Source organism: Simochromis diagramma, unplaced genomic scaffold, assembly GCF_900408965.1.
Source record: "Simochromis diagramma unplaced genomic scaffold, fSimDia1.1 OVJJ01000501.1, whole genome shotgun sequence".
NCBI classification, from domain to species: domain Eukaryota; kingdom Metazoa; phylum Chordata; class Actinopteri; order Cichliformes; family Cichlidae; genus Simochromis; species Simochromis diagramma.
The window spans coordinates 2,933,038-2,951,336 of NW_024387320.1; the positions used below are offsets into that span (position 1 = coordinate 2,933,038).

General features: G+C 40.5%; 2 protein-coding genes across 2 annotated transcripts; one reads left to right on the plus strand and one right to left on the minus strand.

Moving 5' to 3' along the window:
• Window positions 1-321: 321 nt before the first annotated feature.
• Window positions 322-8,840, minus strand: LOC120717583 (cystathionine beta-synthase-like). The gene is made up of 14 exons (XM_040005690.1): window positions 8,539-8,840; window positions 7,663-7,769; window positions 5,881-6,015; window positions 5,709-5,788; window positions 5,426-5,630; window positions 4,854-4,945; window positions 4,584-4,703; window positions 4,422-4,506; window positions 4,234-4,339; window positions 2,886-2,963; window positions 2,640-2,774; window positions 1,702-1,810; window positions 1,521-1,605; window positions 322-1,206 (listed from the first exon to the last, which is right to left on the minus strand). Exons 1-14 carry the CDS (start codon window positions 8,823-8,825, stop codon window positions 1,082-1,084), a joined length of 1,749 nt encoding a protein of 582 aa, XP_039861624.1. The 5' UTR covers window positions 8,826-8,840; the 3' UTR covers window positions 322-1,081.
• Window positions 8,841-11,653: 2,813 nt separating this feature from the next.
• LOC120717663 lies at window positions 11,654-12,942 on the plus strand. Its single transcript, XM_040005868.1, is given in 1 exon segment — window positions 11,654-12,942. A coding segment is annotated over 1 exon segment (978 nt). The 5' UTR covers window positions 11,654-11,955; the 3' UTR covers window positions 12,934-12,942.
• The last annotated feature ends 5,357 nt before the right edge of the window (window positions 12,943-18,299 follow it).

Here is an 18,299-nt window from a genome sequence, read left to right on the forward strand (position 1 = left end):
ATATTTCCTTTTAATTTTAATGTCTCACCAACATTAAAAATGTTTTTATTCAAGAGTGATCTGGCCATGAGGGCAGCTGAAATAATAAAAAAAAAAAAAATCCAATTTCTGTGAACACACTGAGAGACCAAAAAGAACTAGATTGATTATACTGCAGTTGCAATAAGGCAGAGTCATAAAATGTTTGCAAAACAGGTTATTTCTTTATTTTCTATATAACCACATAATAAACCCTGTTCACTACAGTCTAATTACAATGTAAGTAAATATTAGACATAAAAAGCACACGAGAACAGCAGAAATCATTGTTTGGCTTTTTTGGCACAACACCAACAACATCTGATATCTCCTATTGGTGCCGTTTCTGCATCATCATCATAATATTGGTCCATGATCAACATTGTAACTGACCAATAACATTGTCATGATGTTATATGCTTTGCATTGTGAGGGACACAGAAGAAACAAAATATGCCTCTGTTTATATCAAACTGTCTTCTGGACATAATTGTATCTATATTCATTTATACAACATAATAAACAGTTTTATCAACGTAGGTTTCTGTTAGTCAAATTTAGGTTATGTTGGTTTGCTAGTTTTTAAATGTATAAACTAACTTCTTGGCTAATGCTAAGTGACTTACACGGAGCAAATAAAGCAAATTGATAAAAACATGTACAAAAAAGAAAAAGAAAACACTAAACACAAAGGCACCACACTTAAAAAAGACATTATGTGTGGCAAGAAAAAAATGCAAAGAATAGAAATATTTTTACTGTATTGTAAGAGAAAAAAGTCATAAAGTTCCAGAAAGATGATGGTAACATCCCTCCAGAAAAAAAACTAAGTTGCCCTTTAACTGGAGATTTTTCACTCATTACAAGATGCACAAAGTGTTAAAAAAGAGAACAAAGATAGCTCTGAATAGTGCTTTACAACTTCTCTGTCCTCTCTGGAGCTCTATTATTATTATCATCATCATTATTATTATGATTATTTCAGTGACACTACAGGTGATCGTTTGCTGTCTCTCAATGAACAAGAAGTAAAATCCACGTTAAACAGGACACAGTCACTGGGTTACACCGACTGACTTTGATGATTGCAGTCCTGCCCCTCACGTCTGGTGATGTAGGAGAGAAGGTCAATCGCTGTCACGACAGCAAATAAAATCTCCCTCTGGAGGGCCGACCCATCAACCCCGTCTGCACAGAGACACAAAACTCCTGTTAAACACAGAAGACTGTTGTGGTTTGTTTACTGCACAGGCTCATGAACAAAGTTTCCCATGTCGTCCACAAATACAGGTTTTAGCTCAATGATGGAAAGAAAGAGCCATATGTGAACATGATCCAGGAGAATGCAAATGTGTGATTGTAAATCAGTGTCTTTGGGTGTCACAACCAAAATGAAGCTTTGTGAATGACATTTATCAACCATGCAATAAACAGCTCATTATAAAAATGATCTGCACATAAATGTCCTGTATAAACACTATTTAGGAAATGGATTTTCTCACATTGAGTTTGATTGTGAACCACCAGGGCAAAGTTATCAGTTTTGAGGATATGGGAAAGCTTCCCCAGGTCGTCTGTCAGGTGCACCTGAAAGCACAAGTGGAGGAAGATTAAACAAGCGTGTAAAAATGTTCATTATGTCATCAAAGGTCGCCATGAAGAGCTCTGCACTCTCTGACTGACCTGTTTGAAGGCTTTGAGGAGCACCGCGCTAACAGCCGCTGAAAGTTCAACCTTTCCCGCCAACAGAGAGGACAGAATGGTTTCCAGAGTCACCATTCCCAGGATGGCCCTGTGGAAATACACAAAACCCACAAACTCCCATCAGACTCAGGTGACGAGAAGACTAACCCATTGTGTCTCTGCCTGCTTATGTCAACCAAATGTCAAGATTAAAAAATGGGTAACCAAACTGGATGATTAATCAATGTAGTTTTTAACTAGAGTTTATCTTGAGACGAGATCCAACTTATATGGTTACACACTCAAATAAAGATACCTCACATGGGGATTTACACTGGAGGGACAGGGTTGTAATGTATGTGTATCTACCCATCAGACGTCCAGCTGCCCACTCACGTCTTTAAACTACATCCCTGCAAAGTTTAACATCTCTGACTACAAGTGAGGTGGCAACACTGCTGGAAGTGTTAATAAAAACATAAATAATCACTGAGGTTTTAAAAGCTGTGGGAAATACAAGCTTCACATGTTCATATTATTTATCTTTAAAAATATTTCAGTTGGGTAGTTATATAAAGATGAAAATAAGACAAAAAGATTAGACAAGACAAAGGTCACAGACAAAGTGTTAGAATCTCTTCCTGACACTGTGATGTCATCCCGAAATTCAATTTCCACCATCAACTCGAGAACAGAGCCACGTTTCAGTGTGAAATCCTGAGATCAAACTACGACCTGTGGAACATCTGCCGAGCATTTAGCTGCTCTGCACAAGTGAAGATGACGATACAGAGGATGAGATCTGTTTCTCTGAAATCTCCATGGAGACCACTGTTTGTGTTTATGCTGGAAGTTCCTGTCCTCTTCCTGTTTATACAAGGTCATATCCAAACAGAGCATTTATAATACTAACCTGATATTGAGAAGAATAGACATACCCTGACTCAGTGACGACTGGTGCCTGATCCAGTGAGTTCTCCTTTAGGATCTCAATGGTTTCCTGGCAGGACACAGAATGTGTGATGGTGAGGGGGGCAGACAGGTGTAGACTCTGAACAGTCCGGTTCCACCACCTTCAAGACGGAAAAATGAAGGTTTTAACACCAACCTGCCCTGTCATACCTCCTCTGAGGGGTATAAGCTATAGCTGATTCGGGGTGTTTTGTTATTGTGGTGTTTTTTACCAGGGTTTTGGGTCCATTTGAGCGTCCAAGCAGAGGAAGCCTTTCTCACACATCCACTGATCCGTCAGGAACTTTGACCTGCAGGTAGATACGGGTGAGTTCGAAGAAGTGTGCTAAAGTTCAGCCAGGGTTCCACCTAAAACACATCTGACTCTAGACAATCTGTTATTTATCAGCTGCATCACTGCTTTACGTCAGTTTTTCTTTTTTTAATGCTGACAGCTTTATTGTGGGATTTATTGGTTAGGGATAGGACATGGCTGTAAAAATAAAAGAAAGAAAGAAAGAAAGCATCCTAGTTGAAACACATGTGTCTCTTCCTCTCTCATTTCCTGTCACTGCTGTTCTGTCCTTAATAATGGGAAAAACATCCACACAAAGGGTTTCAAAAGAAAGTGCTTTTATGTTAAATTCTTGTCTAACTAATGGCTGGTGGGAGCAACATGATTACTACTTTTAGCCAGACATAGCTCAGAGGAAGAGAGTCCAACTCTTTGAAACCATGAAGATCTCTAAACTGTTCAGTGGACTGATTCATTTCTACACACATTTACACATTTTTGAGGACAAAGCTAAAAGCTATTGGATGGTCTGTGGTTAAATTTGGTACATATGTTCATTCACTGGCTTTTAAAGATTTCATTAAAATGTTCTTTTTAAAGGGGGAAAGATTATAAAGCATACATCTTTAATTATCTAAAAAAAAAACAAGAATGGAAGCAGAAATTTAAATACATTTTCTCTCTAATCCACGCAGGATCAAAAGTATACGTACCAGCCCCTGGCCCAAAATCAGCAGCTTCAAGTTCAACGGAAAACAGCAGCTGCCCCACATAGACAAGCCAAATGCCTTCTGAAGAAACGTTTTATGATCAGAAGGGACAAAAACTGAGCTATTTGGCCAGTTACAAGAGGTGTATTTGTAGGAATAAAGCTGAGGCTTTCACAACAAAGAACATTATAGCATCTGTTCATGCTCAAGGGTGTTTTGTGCCCAGTAGTGTGTATGGATGCACAAATAATGAAGAAGGAAAACTACCTCTAAATTCTGAAACTTTACATCAAATTAACAGCTAGATAAACTTGACCTGATAAAACCTGGACACATTAAGGTGTTCCAGCAGGACACAAACACACATCCAAACTGGTTTTGAAATGGAAATAGCAAGCTTGTGAAATGACCATCGAAAAGTCCTAACGTCAACCCTATTTAAAAAGTATTGATGTTCATGGGCATGATGAGTGCATGTAAACATCTGCCCACAACTGTATTTTTGAAGGCATGAAGGCCTGTGAGCACTCCAGACTCTCACTGGATTCAAAGTGTATCTGCCATTGTGTCTCGTACATGTAGTTGCGGACAGAGTCAGGCAGGATGACCACACAGCGCTGCCCCTCCTCCAGCTGCTGAGCCATCTTCACAGCTGCTGCCATCGCTGAGCCAGAGCTGCCACCTTCAGCAAAACAGACAAATCGATCATTTAGAGCAAACTGAGGTTGCTCATAACATACCACAACTCACTGATATGAACTTACCGCACAAAAGACCCTCCTCTCTGATCAGTTTGCGGGACATAAGGAACGTTTCTGTGTCGGTTGATTTGTACCAGACATCCACAATCTGTGCAGATTCAACAGAGACGGGCGTTTAGCAAAAATACTCACTTTACAAATGTGCACGTTAACAAAAATACTCACAGATCTGTCCAGTACTGTGGGGATGAAGTCATATCCAATACCTTCCACTTCAAATGGAACCTTTTCACTTTTCTCCTCTGAGCCAACCAGAACAGAGCCTTCAGGATCCACACCAACTATCTAAAGAACAGAGATGAGAACTGAGGTAAGAGGCTGCAAACGGTGCAGCATTGGAGCTGCCAATATACGGATTGCTTCACTGATTAATATAAATTTCAGTAAAACAAAACTTTTATTTCATATTCTAGATAAGTGGGTTGGGAATCTCGCCTTGACATTTGGACATCTTTCCTTTAACTTTCGAGCAACACCAGTGAGTGTGCCGCCCGTGCCAGCTCCGGCCACCAACATGTCCAATTTACCTAAAAACAGAAACACATTTTCTTTTCCAAACTACAAAAAACATATTTTTGGGATTCAAATAAACACCTGTTCCATGAGGATTCGCAGTTACAGGAAAAACTATTTACGCCTTCCTTCATTCATGTCAGTTTGACATATAGATCTAAGTTCCAGGAAATATAAAACACACACCGTAAAATTGTAGGCAAATCATCACTTGTTACAACTAAGGTCTGCAAAAGATCATCTCTGTTTGCACAAGACAAATCTTGTGCTACAGCAGCAGAAGACCACACTGGGTGTCACTGACAGGAGTGAATGGGAAACTTCTGCTGCCACATTCGAAGGGTAAGGTCAAAATTTGGCATAAAAGATAAGATCATCTTGTGTTAATGGTTTAAGGTGGTGGTAGTTTAATGGTGTGGGGGGTCATTTCTTGAAAAAAATTCAACTTCAAGCTAGAAGATGCATCAAAAATCAGAGTTTCTATCAGCTCGAACCATCACACTGCTCCAGTATCTCCTCAGCCGTGGTGTCGTAGTGAGCCAGGGGGTTGCTTGCATTGCGATACTGGTCAAGGATGTGCGAGTTGGGGATCTCGTTCTTCAGACGCCAGGCTGTACGTATATGAGACTCTGGTGAATCAAAAGCTGCAGCTGTGGGTGTGTGGACAATTTCTGCCCTGAGAGCTTGCAGGACATGCACCTAGGACACAGGAGAGGATGAGACTTCAATAGATTCCTCACATTGAAAAGAAGAAGAAGAAGAAACAGAGCTACTTACCTTCTCCATGCTCATCTTCTCAGGCATCACAATGATGCAATGGTAGCCTCTTACTGCAGCTATGAGGGCGAGGCCAATACCTGCACAAAGAGCAAGATTTATTTAAATGACCTTTTTCCTTCATTATATAGTTATAATACAGCCGTCAGCTCATTCGCTCAAACTGATGTACCCGTGTTTCCAGAGGTGGGCTCGATGATGGTGTCTCCTGGTTTAAGGACCCCGGCTCTCTCGGCGTCCTCCACCATGCGCAGGGCAATCCTGTCTTTCACACTGCCTCCTGCATTGAAGAACTCACACTTGGCCACTAAACACAGTCACCCGTTAAAAACAAAAAAAGATATATTGCATCAGGGAGTGTTCAAAGTTAATCCAAAAGGTTTGCATTAGATGATGCGTGACAAATTTAATATGCATTGTAAATAACTAGGACTGAACCAGTGCAGAGAGAAGAATAATAGTTAATCTATTAACCTTTACCAGGCCACTGACGACCCATCTATGGTTGGTAATTTGAGAGGAAACATCTTAAAGCTTTTGAAATAAAACCTCTATATAAAACTCTAAACTTAGATGGCTCCCCAATCACCCGCTAAAAGGTTAACAAGTATGAAAAGCATGCTTCTGTCATCTGTAACTAGATTCTGGTTCCCACGAGAATCTAGTTTTTACTTTGCTTTTATACGTCCTGCTGAAAGTGCGTGTCTATGCCAGTCCACGTCTTTTATTTCCACAGAGAACAGTTCATGTCAGATCTCCCTCTGTAATCCTGACTGACTGTGTTTGAAGGAATTAGGAAATTCAATTTGTGGAGTGTGAGATCTGGATCTGCTCTTTTGCAAACTCATAGCAACACAGGGATAATGACATGCCTGCCAGCTACTGCATCAGCAACAACATGTTGTTAAGGTACCGGAACAAATATAAACTCTATTATTTCTCAAGTTTAGAGCTGCATTTTATTTGCAAAGGTTTTCTTTTTACTCTGTTGGATGACAGAACAAAGAGTCTTTCAGTCTCACCTCTCCATCCAGGGGAGCGAGCTGCCCCTTCATACAAGAAAACAACAGTTGCACAGTGAAAAAACATAAGGCCACCAGCTACATGATACTTCAACGCTCCCTTTTTAACAGCTGAGCAGGAAGCCAAGAGGGACACAGTGGGTTCAACAGCCCTAGCTTAAACAACGGCACCTCTTCCACTCGGATGCATCAACTTAACAACAGATCCCCTAAAAGACGTTCTTTTACACAAATATGGTAAGCCAGGTGAGATGTCTCACTCTGTAATCTGCTGCTGCTCAACTACAGTCTCATCCAAGCAGAGGTTTTTTTCACCCCACTAAACACAGTAAACTTATCAGCTTTCTCGCTGCTTAGGAGGGAGAACAATAAAGCTGCTGTTAGGACATTTAAAGCATCTTCTATCCTGAAAATAAGAAGACTGCACTCCTGCTCATTTTCTTGCAAGGACATATCAGCGTCATTTTGGGGTGAGCGAAGGGGAGTATTCAGAGAGAAAACTTAACATTTCACATCCATAAATATCCATAAACCCATATCTTTTGGATTAAAGTTGTAGCTTCGCAGTACAAGTACATGGATAGCAGTCAGGTTAAGAATCATGTTATTTATTTATTAAGGTTAATGTCATGTTTTATATTCTAAAAGGTTAATTCTGTTTAAATGTGTTTTGTATAACACTAAAACTTAAAGCATGAAAAATGTGAACCTTTCTCTAAGTTTCCTTTTCCTTTCTTTTTTACTTATTTATTTAATTAGCTTACCCTGTTGTGTAATATTCAAGCCTCTGCTTTTACAAGCAAACTTTCAATTAGACTTATTTACTTGAATGCAGAATAATAATAAAGATTTTGCAAAACCATAAGCAAAAATAAGTCTTTTTTTTTAATCATCTTCTTACTTTTACATAATTTGTCACATCTTTTACTCACAGATATCACACTTGAGCCCAAACTCTTTGGGGATTTTGTTCAAGCGAACCAGAGGTGTGTGTCCAATTTTCTCAAGTATGCTGGGGAGGATGCCAGAGGGCTTGGTGCTGCAATGTAAGAGATAACACACACTAGGAGATACCATACAGGATTTCATGTATCTGATGAGAGTTTAACCAAAATTAGTGGAATTGTCAGAAATATCATCACATCATACACTCACTGGGCAATTTGTTAGGTACACCTTGCAAGCACTGGGTTGGTTTTCAAAACTGGCTTGAAAACCAACCCGGGAAACATTCCTCAGAGATTTTGACCCATGTCGACATGATACTATCACACAATTCGATCACCTCACAAAGATTTTCTTTTGGATTGAGATGTGGTGACCTGTGAGCTGAGATCATCTGAGCTTTACAAACACTAAAGAGGGAAAAGTATAAAAAAAAAAAAAACCCTGTACACTAATCCACCAACACAAAGTGCCAGAACCACTGATACATGTGATACATGGCAAGATGGAGCCATGTTTTCATGTTGTTTACATCAAATTCTAACCCTGCCGTCTGAATATGGTGGAAAAACATCACCATTTTCCCTCATTCTGATGCTTTGTTTGATCTTAAGCAGGTCATCTAGATCGTGTTTACATGCACTGAGTTGCTGCCATGTGATTGGCGGTTTACATATTTGCATTAACCAGCAGTTGAACAAGTGTACCTAATAAAGTGACACATCAGTGTATGTGTGACATCTGTTTGTCAAATCAGAATTAAATATTGCTGGTGACTCAACTCTGCTGCAAAAAGTGAAGTAGACAGAGTCACTAGTTTTATTTAAAGACACAGCGACCTCTTTATTTCTCCAGACTCTTACCGTGCTGAGTGGCTATGAGGCGACTCTGACATGGGCGCACCCAGCATCCAAGTACATCTGCTGGGCAAATCAGGACGGATCCACTTCGTCTCATCAGGAGTCTCGTCTGTGTTCTCCAGCTGACTCTCAGTGAATGATTCATCCTTATCTTCACCATCAGCAGATAACCTGTCACAACTGTTCACAGCTGCTGTAGCACAAGTGACTTCTGCATTTGTTGGGTTAGCTGCAGATGTGCAAGGAGAAGGAACTTCTTCCAAAGATGCAGCACCAGAAACAGAGGGCATGGCTGCAGTGGGATGAGACATATATTATCATCAAGCTGTATTTTTTATTTTATCTAACCATGCATTAATTCAAAGACAACTAGCATTAAACAGTGATATCCTCCAATTATAATTTTAAGAATTTGTTGCTTCTTCTGTCTCCACATTCCATTTATCCAACTTTGTCTTTGGACAGTGGGAGAAAACCCACACTGGTACAGTCTGGCCACCTACACGTCACACAGACAGGCCCAAGCAAGCAAGCAGGCTTGAACCTAAGCTGTGTTGCTGTGAGGCAGCAGCACTGACCCCCACAAAATATGTGTCTGTTACAATTTATTTATATGTGTGTGTGTGTGTGTGTGTGGTGGTGGTGGGGGGGAATCAGATCTTACATAATTTTCTAGTGTTTAATCAGTTTTTATATTTTTTTGCTCATTTATATCACAGCTCCACAGTCAGTGTTGGGGAGTAACGGAATACATGTACCGCCGTTATGTATTTAAAATACAAAATATGAGTAATTGTATTCCGTTACAGTTACCATTTAAAAAGGTGGTATTTAGAATATAGTTACTTTGTTGAAATAAATGGATTTATGGACACGGCGGTATTTTCCTGTTTCATATTGTCGTGGGTCAGGACTGTTTGGGTTTTGTTTGACAGCTATGTTCCAGGCGGCAGCGTTACAGTTGCCATGGTTACAGGGTGACGGGCTCTCTGCCATGTGTGTTTCCTGGGTGAGAGAGCGCCTTTTTGTTGTTGTTGTTGTGCTAAGCTACAGAATGCTACAGGTATAGCCCTAAAGAATGTAGCCTCATGGGCAGTGTAGTCCGTGCTGCAGGGAGAATGGACTGCCATACCCGTTATCTGTCTGTGAGCGCGAGGAGGGAGAAAAAGGAAGTAGAAAAGTACAAGCTGTCATCGAGTAGAAACGGGAGCTGGAAGCATGTAAATGTAATAATAACCACTGCAGCCAAGAAGAGTGCCTGACGAGCCCAGTTGTAAGTAAGCTATTAAGACTCAATTGTACACTGTGTTCCTGTTTTCCTCCGAAACAATAAGTTCCGTTGGAGCAGCCTTTCAACCCTCGCTCTGTCTCTCGCTAGCAAAGTTGCCCCACACAACAAAGTAAAGCTATTTTTCGGCTATGAGACCAACAGAACCGACTTATTAGCCAGAGGTCCCTTTACTACAGTTCGGTGGCGCGGACCTTCAGTAATAGTAAATCACACAGCAATAGTACAAACTGCGGTTTCGAAAAGAGCTTATAGCAATAACTGCGGATGTGGAACAGATGTTCTACTGCTTTACTGTAAGGGAAGATCACCGGAACTACCTACGTTTTCTCTGGTACCGAGAAAATGACCTCACAAAAGATGTGACAGAGTTCCGCATGACAGTGCATGTGTTTGGCAATAGCCCCTCACCAGCTGTGGCGATCTATGGGCTGAGAAAAGCAGCTCAAGCAGGCGAGGCAGAGCACGGCAAAGATGCAAGGGAGTTTGTTACCAGAAACTTTTATGTCGACGACGGTCTGACTTCACTCCCTACAGAAACAGAAGCCATCAGTCTTCTTCAAAGAACACAGAAGATGTTAGCTGAGTCCAATTTACGGCTACACAAAATTGCCTCAAACAGTAGCAAGGTAATGGATGCATTTCCAGCTGATGATCTGGCCAAGGACCTGAAAAACCTAGACCTAGGGACAGATCCTCTTCCTGTTCAGCGTAGCCTTGGACTGAGCTGGAGTCTTGAATCAGATTCTTTCACCTTCCAAGTTTCCAAGGAAGAAAGACCCTTCACTAAGCGAGGCATACTCTCTACAGTCAACAGCTTGTATGACCCGTTAGGTTTTATTGCTCCCATCACTGTCCAAGGCAAAGCCCTCATCAGAGAACTTACCACAGAACCATGTGAATGGGATGATCCTCTTCCACCTGCCAAAGAAAGACAATGGAATGCATGGAAAGACTCCCTGTCAGAGGTAGAGCTTCTGCACATACCCAGGCCTTATATTCCGTCTTCTCTGTCCTCCATGCAGCACCAAGAGCTTTGTGTCTTCTCAGATGCCTCGTCAATGGCTATTGCAGCAGTTGCCTACATACGAGCTATTGATAAACAAGGACAGTGCTTCATCGGGTTTGTCATGGGTAAATCCAAGCTAGCACCCAAGCCTGCACATACCATCCCCCGATTGGAGCTGTGTGCTGCAGTTCTTGCTGTAGAGGTGGCAGAGCTCATTTGTCAGGAGATGGACCTTGAGCTGCATGCCGTAAGGTATTACACAGACAGCAAGATTGTGCTAGGCTACATCTATAATGCTTCGCGAAGGTTTTACATCTATGTGTCCAACAGAGTCTCCAGAATTAGGAAGTCCACTACATGCACACAGTGGAATTATGTTGCAACAGAAAACAACCCAGCTGACATCGCAACAAGGCCGATTGCAGCAAGTCTCCTGCACAAAACAAGCTGGTTCACTGGTCCTCAGTTCCTAAAGCAGGCCCAACAACAGGTATCCCCATCAGTGACATTAAGTAAGTTTGACCTTGTTGAACCACAGCACGATGCAGAGATTCGCCCAGAAGTCAGCACCCTGACAACTAAGGCTACTGATAGACCTCTCAGTCCACAGAGATTTGAACGGTTCTCCTCATGGAAAACTCTGATAAATGGAATGGCGAAGCTCATCAGCGTGGCAAGATGCAGGTCCAGGCTTTCAAAACAAGTCCCTCAAAATCCACAAACACAGGAAAAATTTAGAGTGATCTGGAGTGTTCAACAGTTAGTATTCACGGAAGAAGTGAGACAATTGGAGAGAGGGAAACAAATTTCCGAAGCAAGTCCTCTGTGGAGGTTGAACCCCTTTATCGATCAGGATGGAGTGCTTAGAGTAGGTGGACGGCTCTCTTCAGCTGACCTTCCATATGATGAAAAACACCCAGTCATACTCCCAAAGAGACACCATGTGACAACTTTGTTAGTGAGACATCATCACCAGGAAGTTGCCCACCAAGGTCGCCACTTAACTGAGGGGGCACTTCGCTCAGCCGGTTTGTGGATAATTGGCGTATGAAAGCTGGTTTCTAGCTTGATCTATGGATGTGTCATATGCCGCAAACTCAGAGGAAAGCCTCAAGAGCAAAAGATGTCTGACTTGCCTGAGGATAGGCTTTGCATAGAACCCCCGTTCACCAGAGTTGGTCTAGATGTCTTTGGACCATGGAGTGTAGTGTCACGACGAACAAGAGGAGGCACAGCAGAAAACAAGCGATGGGCAGTGTTGTTTACGTGCCTAGGAACACGAGCAGTGCATATAGAGGTGATTGAATCCATGTCCACCTCAAGCTTTATTAACGCCTTAAGAAGGTTTTTTGCCATACGAGGACCTTCCAAGGTTCTCAGGTCTGACCGTGGAACCAACTTCGTCGGTGCCTGTAGAGAGTTAAGGATCTTTACAGATGACTCAGAGGTCCGAAATTACCTTAGTAATGAAGGCTGCTCATGGACCTTTAATGCACCACACTCATCCCATATGGGAGGCTCATGGGAAAGAATGATTGGTGTTGCTCGTCGGATCTTAGATGCCATGCTGCTGCAGTCTGGGCCTACCCGTCTTTCTCATGAAGTCCTTGTCACCTTGATGGCAGAAGTGATGGCAATTATGAATGCTCGGCCATTGGTTCCGGTGAGTACAGATCCAGAGTCACCGACAGTCTTGACACCAGCAATGCTTCTTACTCAGAAAGCAAACGTTGTGTCTGCTCCCGAAGGGGTGTTTGACTTGAAAGACCTATACAGGAAACAGTGGCGACATGTCTAATGTCTAGCCGACATCTTTTGGAAACAATGGCGACAAGAATATTTGACAACACTGCAGTCCAGAAAGAAGTGGATCAATGACAAAAGAGACATGCAAGTCGGAGACATTGTCTTACTGAAGGATGACCAAACCAAGCGAAATGAATGGCCTATTGGTCTCATTGTTAAGAACATTCCTAGTCAAGATAATAAAATCAGAAAGGTGGAGGTTAGGGTTGTGAAACAAGGTGCTCCACGGATTTACCTACGTCCAGTTTCTCAGCTCATCCTTCTGTTCCCCAAGGAAACTATAAAGAAAGACTGAGGTATACAGGAAACTAAAAAGTAAAGTAAAAGAAGTAGTGGTATAAAATGATTTATACCAGGCGGGGAGTGTGTTGGTATAACTTTAATGTGGTGATATGCTTTTGTTTGTATGATTTGGCACCCTCTTGTGGCCACAGTTGGTACTTGGGAAGTTGTTATGCCCAGCTAGTTTGCTACAAGTGCTCAGTGGAGGTGAAACTTTTGCCCACGCATGCCTGTAAGTTTTCATTACATACTATAACCTTAACTATCTGATTTGTGATGCATTTGTAATGTGCATATACTGAGTTACTATTTCAGCTGTGTGGTCATTACTCATTTGTAAAGCTACTTGTGTGCTAGCGACTGTATATTAGCATGTGTTTGCTAACTTGCTATGATCAATAATGCTAGTTAACTGAAGGTGATGTTTATGTTTAATTTAGGCAACCTTAAGATTTATGTTTTTTGCTGGTTGTCATGAAAACTAAGTTTCAATTAGTACATTATGTATGTTCAGTGAATGAGAAGGTAATTATCTGTTTTGTGTTTATTTAGTTTTACAAAAAGAAAAGAGAAAGGAGAGTAATGAAAATGGATAAAGGATACCATGTATAAGAAGCCTCAGTAACATGGCCTGTAAACTGGAGATGCAGATCGAAGTAAAGAAGAATCTCAGTTCAAAGCATTCTCTTCTTCTCATTCTGTTCACTGTCTGTCAAACTGGATAAGCTAAATCACGCCCACATCTAGTGAGGACAGAACAAATTATTTATGTATTTCACATTTTAATTAATTATTGACACATTTAATTAATTATTTAATGATATATTTATTTATTTCATTTTGGCAGTCCTGCCGCCTGGCTCTCATCAAGAAATAATTTTATCTGTCAGCCTCACCCATCAAACTCAGGGGGCGGGGTTAACGCTGATCGAGTCAAAACCATTGCTTTGGCCTGGTGGCCATTGTTTCTAGCACACAACAACCGGCATGTGGAAGCTAACAGAACTGAACTTTGAAAAACCCTGTTTGTGTGTCACCAAATACCGTTTTAATATTTTTTTAGCCGAGAATGTAGTGGTTTAATCTTCATGTGTCTGGTCGGTTTGTCAAGATACAGCCTCTTTGCAAAAGTGCTTCGATGATTTCGGAGATGTCTGCCCAGTCTCACGGCAAAGCGTGGGATAGACCCGCTCGCCTCGCAAGCAATCCCACCGACAAAGCGCAGGCCCCGGTACACAGCTGTAGTAACCCCCGCTGACTTCTTTTACTGAGGTTATATTTATCGGTGTTTTATTTCCTGATGTTCGTATGTGTCCTACGTGTTTCAGTCGCCAATTCTGAATTATAACTAACATTAAAAACATGTTTAAGGAGGAGAGAGCAAATAAATCTGTTTAACATCTGATCTTTGGGTTTTTGTTCAGTAATCAGCGTGACCTGTGTATAAACGCATAAAAGAGATAACGTTGGTGTTTCTGTCATGTAGTAACTGCTGGCTTTAACTGTACAAAGGTTGTTCGACACTATGAAACACATACAGACTTCATGATGTTCGGCTAATATTTTTATTGTGAATATTAATCATGCTGACCTCGCTCTGTACACCACGCAGCGAGGTCAGCATATCCACGATATCCACGATATCCTCAGCTCCATGAGTTAACACAAAGTTTCCCAGCTGACTATCTAACTTCCAACTATTCCAGAGACGTGAAAATATACAGCATAAAGAAAAGTGTAAGAGACTCAGCAGCAGATTAGAATAACAGTTATACATTTAATAAATCACCAAATGAATCCAAGAAACGAGCAAACCTGTTCCGACAATTTGAGTTTGTATTCCCTCAGCTGCAGACTCGCTGCTGTTTAAATGTTTGAAAAGGAAGATTAGATATAAACAAACGTCAAGCATAGACTCAGTCTGCCTTCACATTTGATATGAGGCCAGCACGTATAGTGGCTGTGTCCTGTTTTAAGATCATACATGTAAAATTGTTGTCTGACCTCCGTCGATCCAGCCGCTCAGAGTCCGTGGTTACCATGGTTACTGCATAAGCAGCTATAATGTTAACAGCTGGCACTGAGGAAACCTACACCAGCATGGGTGTTTATGTTTTTCATTGCAAAAGAACTGTCTGAATGGTTAACTTGGATAAATTATAGTTAAGGAGTATCACAGATAACGCCTACGTGAGCTGTGCGACTGTTCACCACTACACTGAAATCAGCAGGCTATTACTGAAATACACGTGCTATATCATAAACTATGATATAAATAGGGAGGTCCTATTAACATGTTTAGTTTTAAAGGACACCTTCCTGCCTTTAGTCTCCTTCATGAGCAGTATTAGTTTTCTTCTAACATCCAGAAGTCTGCACCATGTGTTTCATAGTTTGTAACAAGCCTTTGACAGGTAAACATAACATGACCGAAAAAGCAAAAAAAAAAAAAAAAAAAGAGAGAGAGAGTGTTGACATAAGAAGAGAAAATGCTCTCAATTATGGAGACAGGCAAATGGTTCATTTATGTTTGATGTGTGTTTATTCCTCCCTAAATATCGTCGGTGAAGTTTGCCATGCACGTCAGATTTTCCTGCGCATTTTTTATACCTCTGCCAACAGAGAGAGAGAAAAAATCACATTCTAACAGACAGCTGGTGCTTAGAATACAGTTGAATAACTATTAAAAAACAGATGATATTTAGATGATAGTTCAGTCTAACACATGTGCCAGTGAACCATTAAACATCTGTGAAACTATGCAGTTATGAAACGTAACTTTAACCTCAGCCAAACCGATTTGCTCAGTTGTAAATAAAACAGCGAAGTAAACGTGACCCGACAGATAGAACCTGAGTGAATGAAGTCCAGCGTTTAACCACTGAGAGCTAAAACTCAGCTGAGGTTTCAAAGCTGTGTGCCGGTGATTGGACATCAGCCGCTGATGATGGTTCGCCTATAAAGTGCTCTGTAAGGAAACAAGCTCCAGCAGCTCTGCGCTCGGGGAAAACACTATATTTACTTATCTTGTGCAGAAAAATGCGCTGACATTGCTTTATATCGAGCACCGGCTGCCCAGTTAAACTGTGACTATCACCAGGTAACGTAGGCGTGTTTCTTGAATTAGCAGCAGGTGTCAAACAGCTGACAGATGAGGAGGAGAATGCATGCAGGTAAACTGAGGGTCTGTTGAGCTGATCGCTGGTTTCGTGAGAGAAATGTCAGCTCGTTCTTTATGTTACAGAAGCACAGAGACACAAGACCAGGCGGAAAGAGACGATCGTTCGGTGAAAATGAGAATCTGCGAATGCAACATGTGGAACACGGAGAGTGGAATATGTAAACAAACCGGTTAACGTAACCCCCTGGGTGCACTCTGCATGCTAATTGTTAGCAGAGCTAGTGAAATCTCTGAAAACATCTGAGCACTTTTGCAAACATGTTCTATGTTGACAACCTGACCAGACATACGTCGCGACATTCGCGGCTAAAACACTGTTAAAAGTGTAGCTGGTGACAGAAAAACGGGGTATTTTAAAACTACACCACCACCATTGCTGCCTGTGATTTGATCTGCATTCTGGGATACCTGGCTGCCCCTAAGTCTACACAAGCAATCGATTATCTAGGATCGACCTGTTTTGACTTACTTTGCACGGCAACCAATCAAATGTTAGAGAAGCTGCATGGGCAGCGTTAACCCCGCCCCCTGAGTTTGATGGGTGAGGCTGACAGATAAAATTATTTCTTGATGAGAGCCAGGCGCCATGACTGCCAAAATGAAATAAATAAATATATCATTAAATAATTAATTAAATGTGTCAATAATTAATTAAATGTGTCAATAATTAATTAAAATGTGAAATACATAAATAATTAATTAAATGTGTCAATAATTAATTAATTAGTTAAATGTGTCAATAATTAATTAAAATGTGAAATACATAAATAATTAATTAAATGTGTCAATAATTAATTAATTAAATATGTCAATAATTAATTAAAATGTGAAATACATAAATAATTAATTAAATGTGTCAATAATTAATTTATTACATGTGTCATAACTATTTATTTAATTAATTAATTCCAATTTTAATTAATTATTGCCACATTTAATTAATTATTTAATGGTGTATTTAATTAATTCATTATGGCAGTCCTGGCACTCCATAACATTCATGCAGTTGTAAAAAGCATGATAATATATTAAGTAATCCAAAGTATTCAGAATACGTTACTCTCACTGAGTAACGTAACGGAATACAAAATACATTTTCGGGCATGTATTCTGTAATCTGTAGTGGAATACATTTTAAAAGTAACCTTCCCAACACTGCCCACAGTGCAGTGCTTTAGACATCTGGCTAACAAGCAAAAGCACATTTTTGCTCCAGAATCAAAATCAAAACATGAATATGAATTGGAAAAATTATGATACACATTCTCCCTGATTGGCATTTGCTTCAGTAAACAACAAATCGATTTATTTGATAATTTAAAAAGTGATAGCCATTCCTCGTTTCACATTATACAACTTCAATTTTTGGGAATTACAAGCTAGACAATTAATAGATAAAAGGCCTTTAAATTTAATAGTGTCAAATATAGTTAAATATATTCATATTTTCTCCCGACATAACAATAGCTCACGACTAGCATAAAATAACAACGTTGTAATAACGTCGTAACATCTCAGCAGGTAAACTTGGGCTCAGTTTTTCCTGATAACGCACAAGTGAGTTCAGGAAAGCCTGGAAATAAGAACAAAACCAGTCTTTCCACAGCTGTGCACCAGAGTACTGAATCTGTGCTGTGTTTAAAGCCATTCATATTGAGCAACACGAAAAGCGCAGTGCACTCACCTGTGTGCCGGACATGAACCCCTGCAGCTGTCTGATGGACACCTGAGTTCTCTGCGCTTTATTTTCAGGTCCCTATCCGCCAATCAGCGCACAGTGATTGGTCTTGCCCCTGAGCATTTATGTCCAATAGCATGCAGCGTGGACGCTTCTTACTATGAATGTTCAGCGATCACAGGATGCTTTTTATAGAACTGTTTTTACTTCAAAATGTATCTATATTTTCTACCGTTACTATCCAAACATACAAAGAAGTCTCTCACACTATTTAGCAGTGGGCTTTCAGTTTCACGCTTATGTGGTTTTGACTGTTACAAAGAAGCCATTTCTGAGAACTTTCATGTATATAACTTATTAATTTTCAAATTAACGTGTTTTTAATCTGTAATTTTACATCTATACAGATTTCAAGCCTCTGAAAATGGGGCATTCCTAATTTAAATGAATTTAAAGGTCCGGGCTTCAACCGCATAATGATTGTTTGATTTAAAATCACAAAAACTGCCACTCTCCTAAA

Coding starts and splice junctions, on each gene's coding strand:
- LOC120717583 (XM_040005690.1), bottom strand. CDS start 8,825: ATGCCCTCTGTTTCTGGTGCTGCATCTTTGGAAGAAGTTCCTTCTCCT. Junction 6,016..7,662: donor TGGGCTCAAGTGTGATATCT/GTGAGTAAAAGA, acceptor GACTGTGTTTAG/TGGCCAAGTGTGAGTTCTTC. Junction 4,704..4,853: donor AAAGATGTCCAAATGTCAAG/GCGAGATTCCCA, acceptor TCTGTTCTTTAG/ATAGTTGGTGTGGATCCTGA.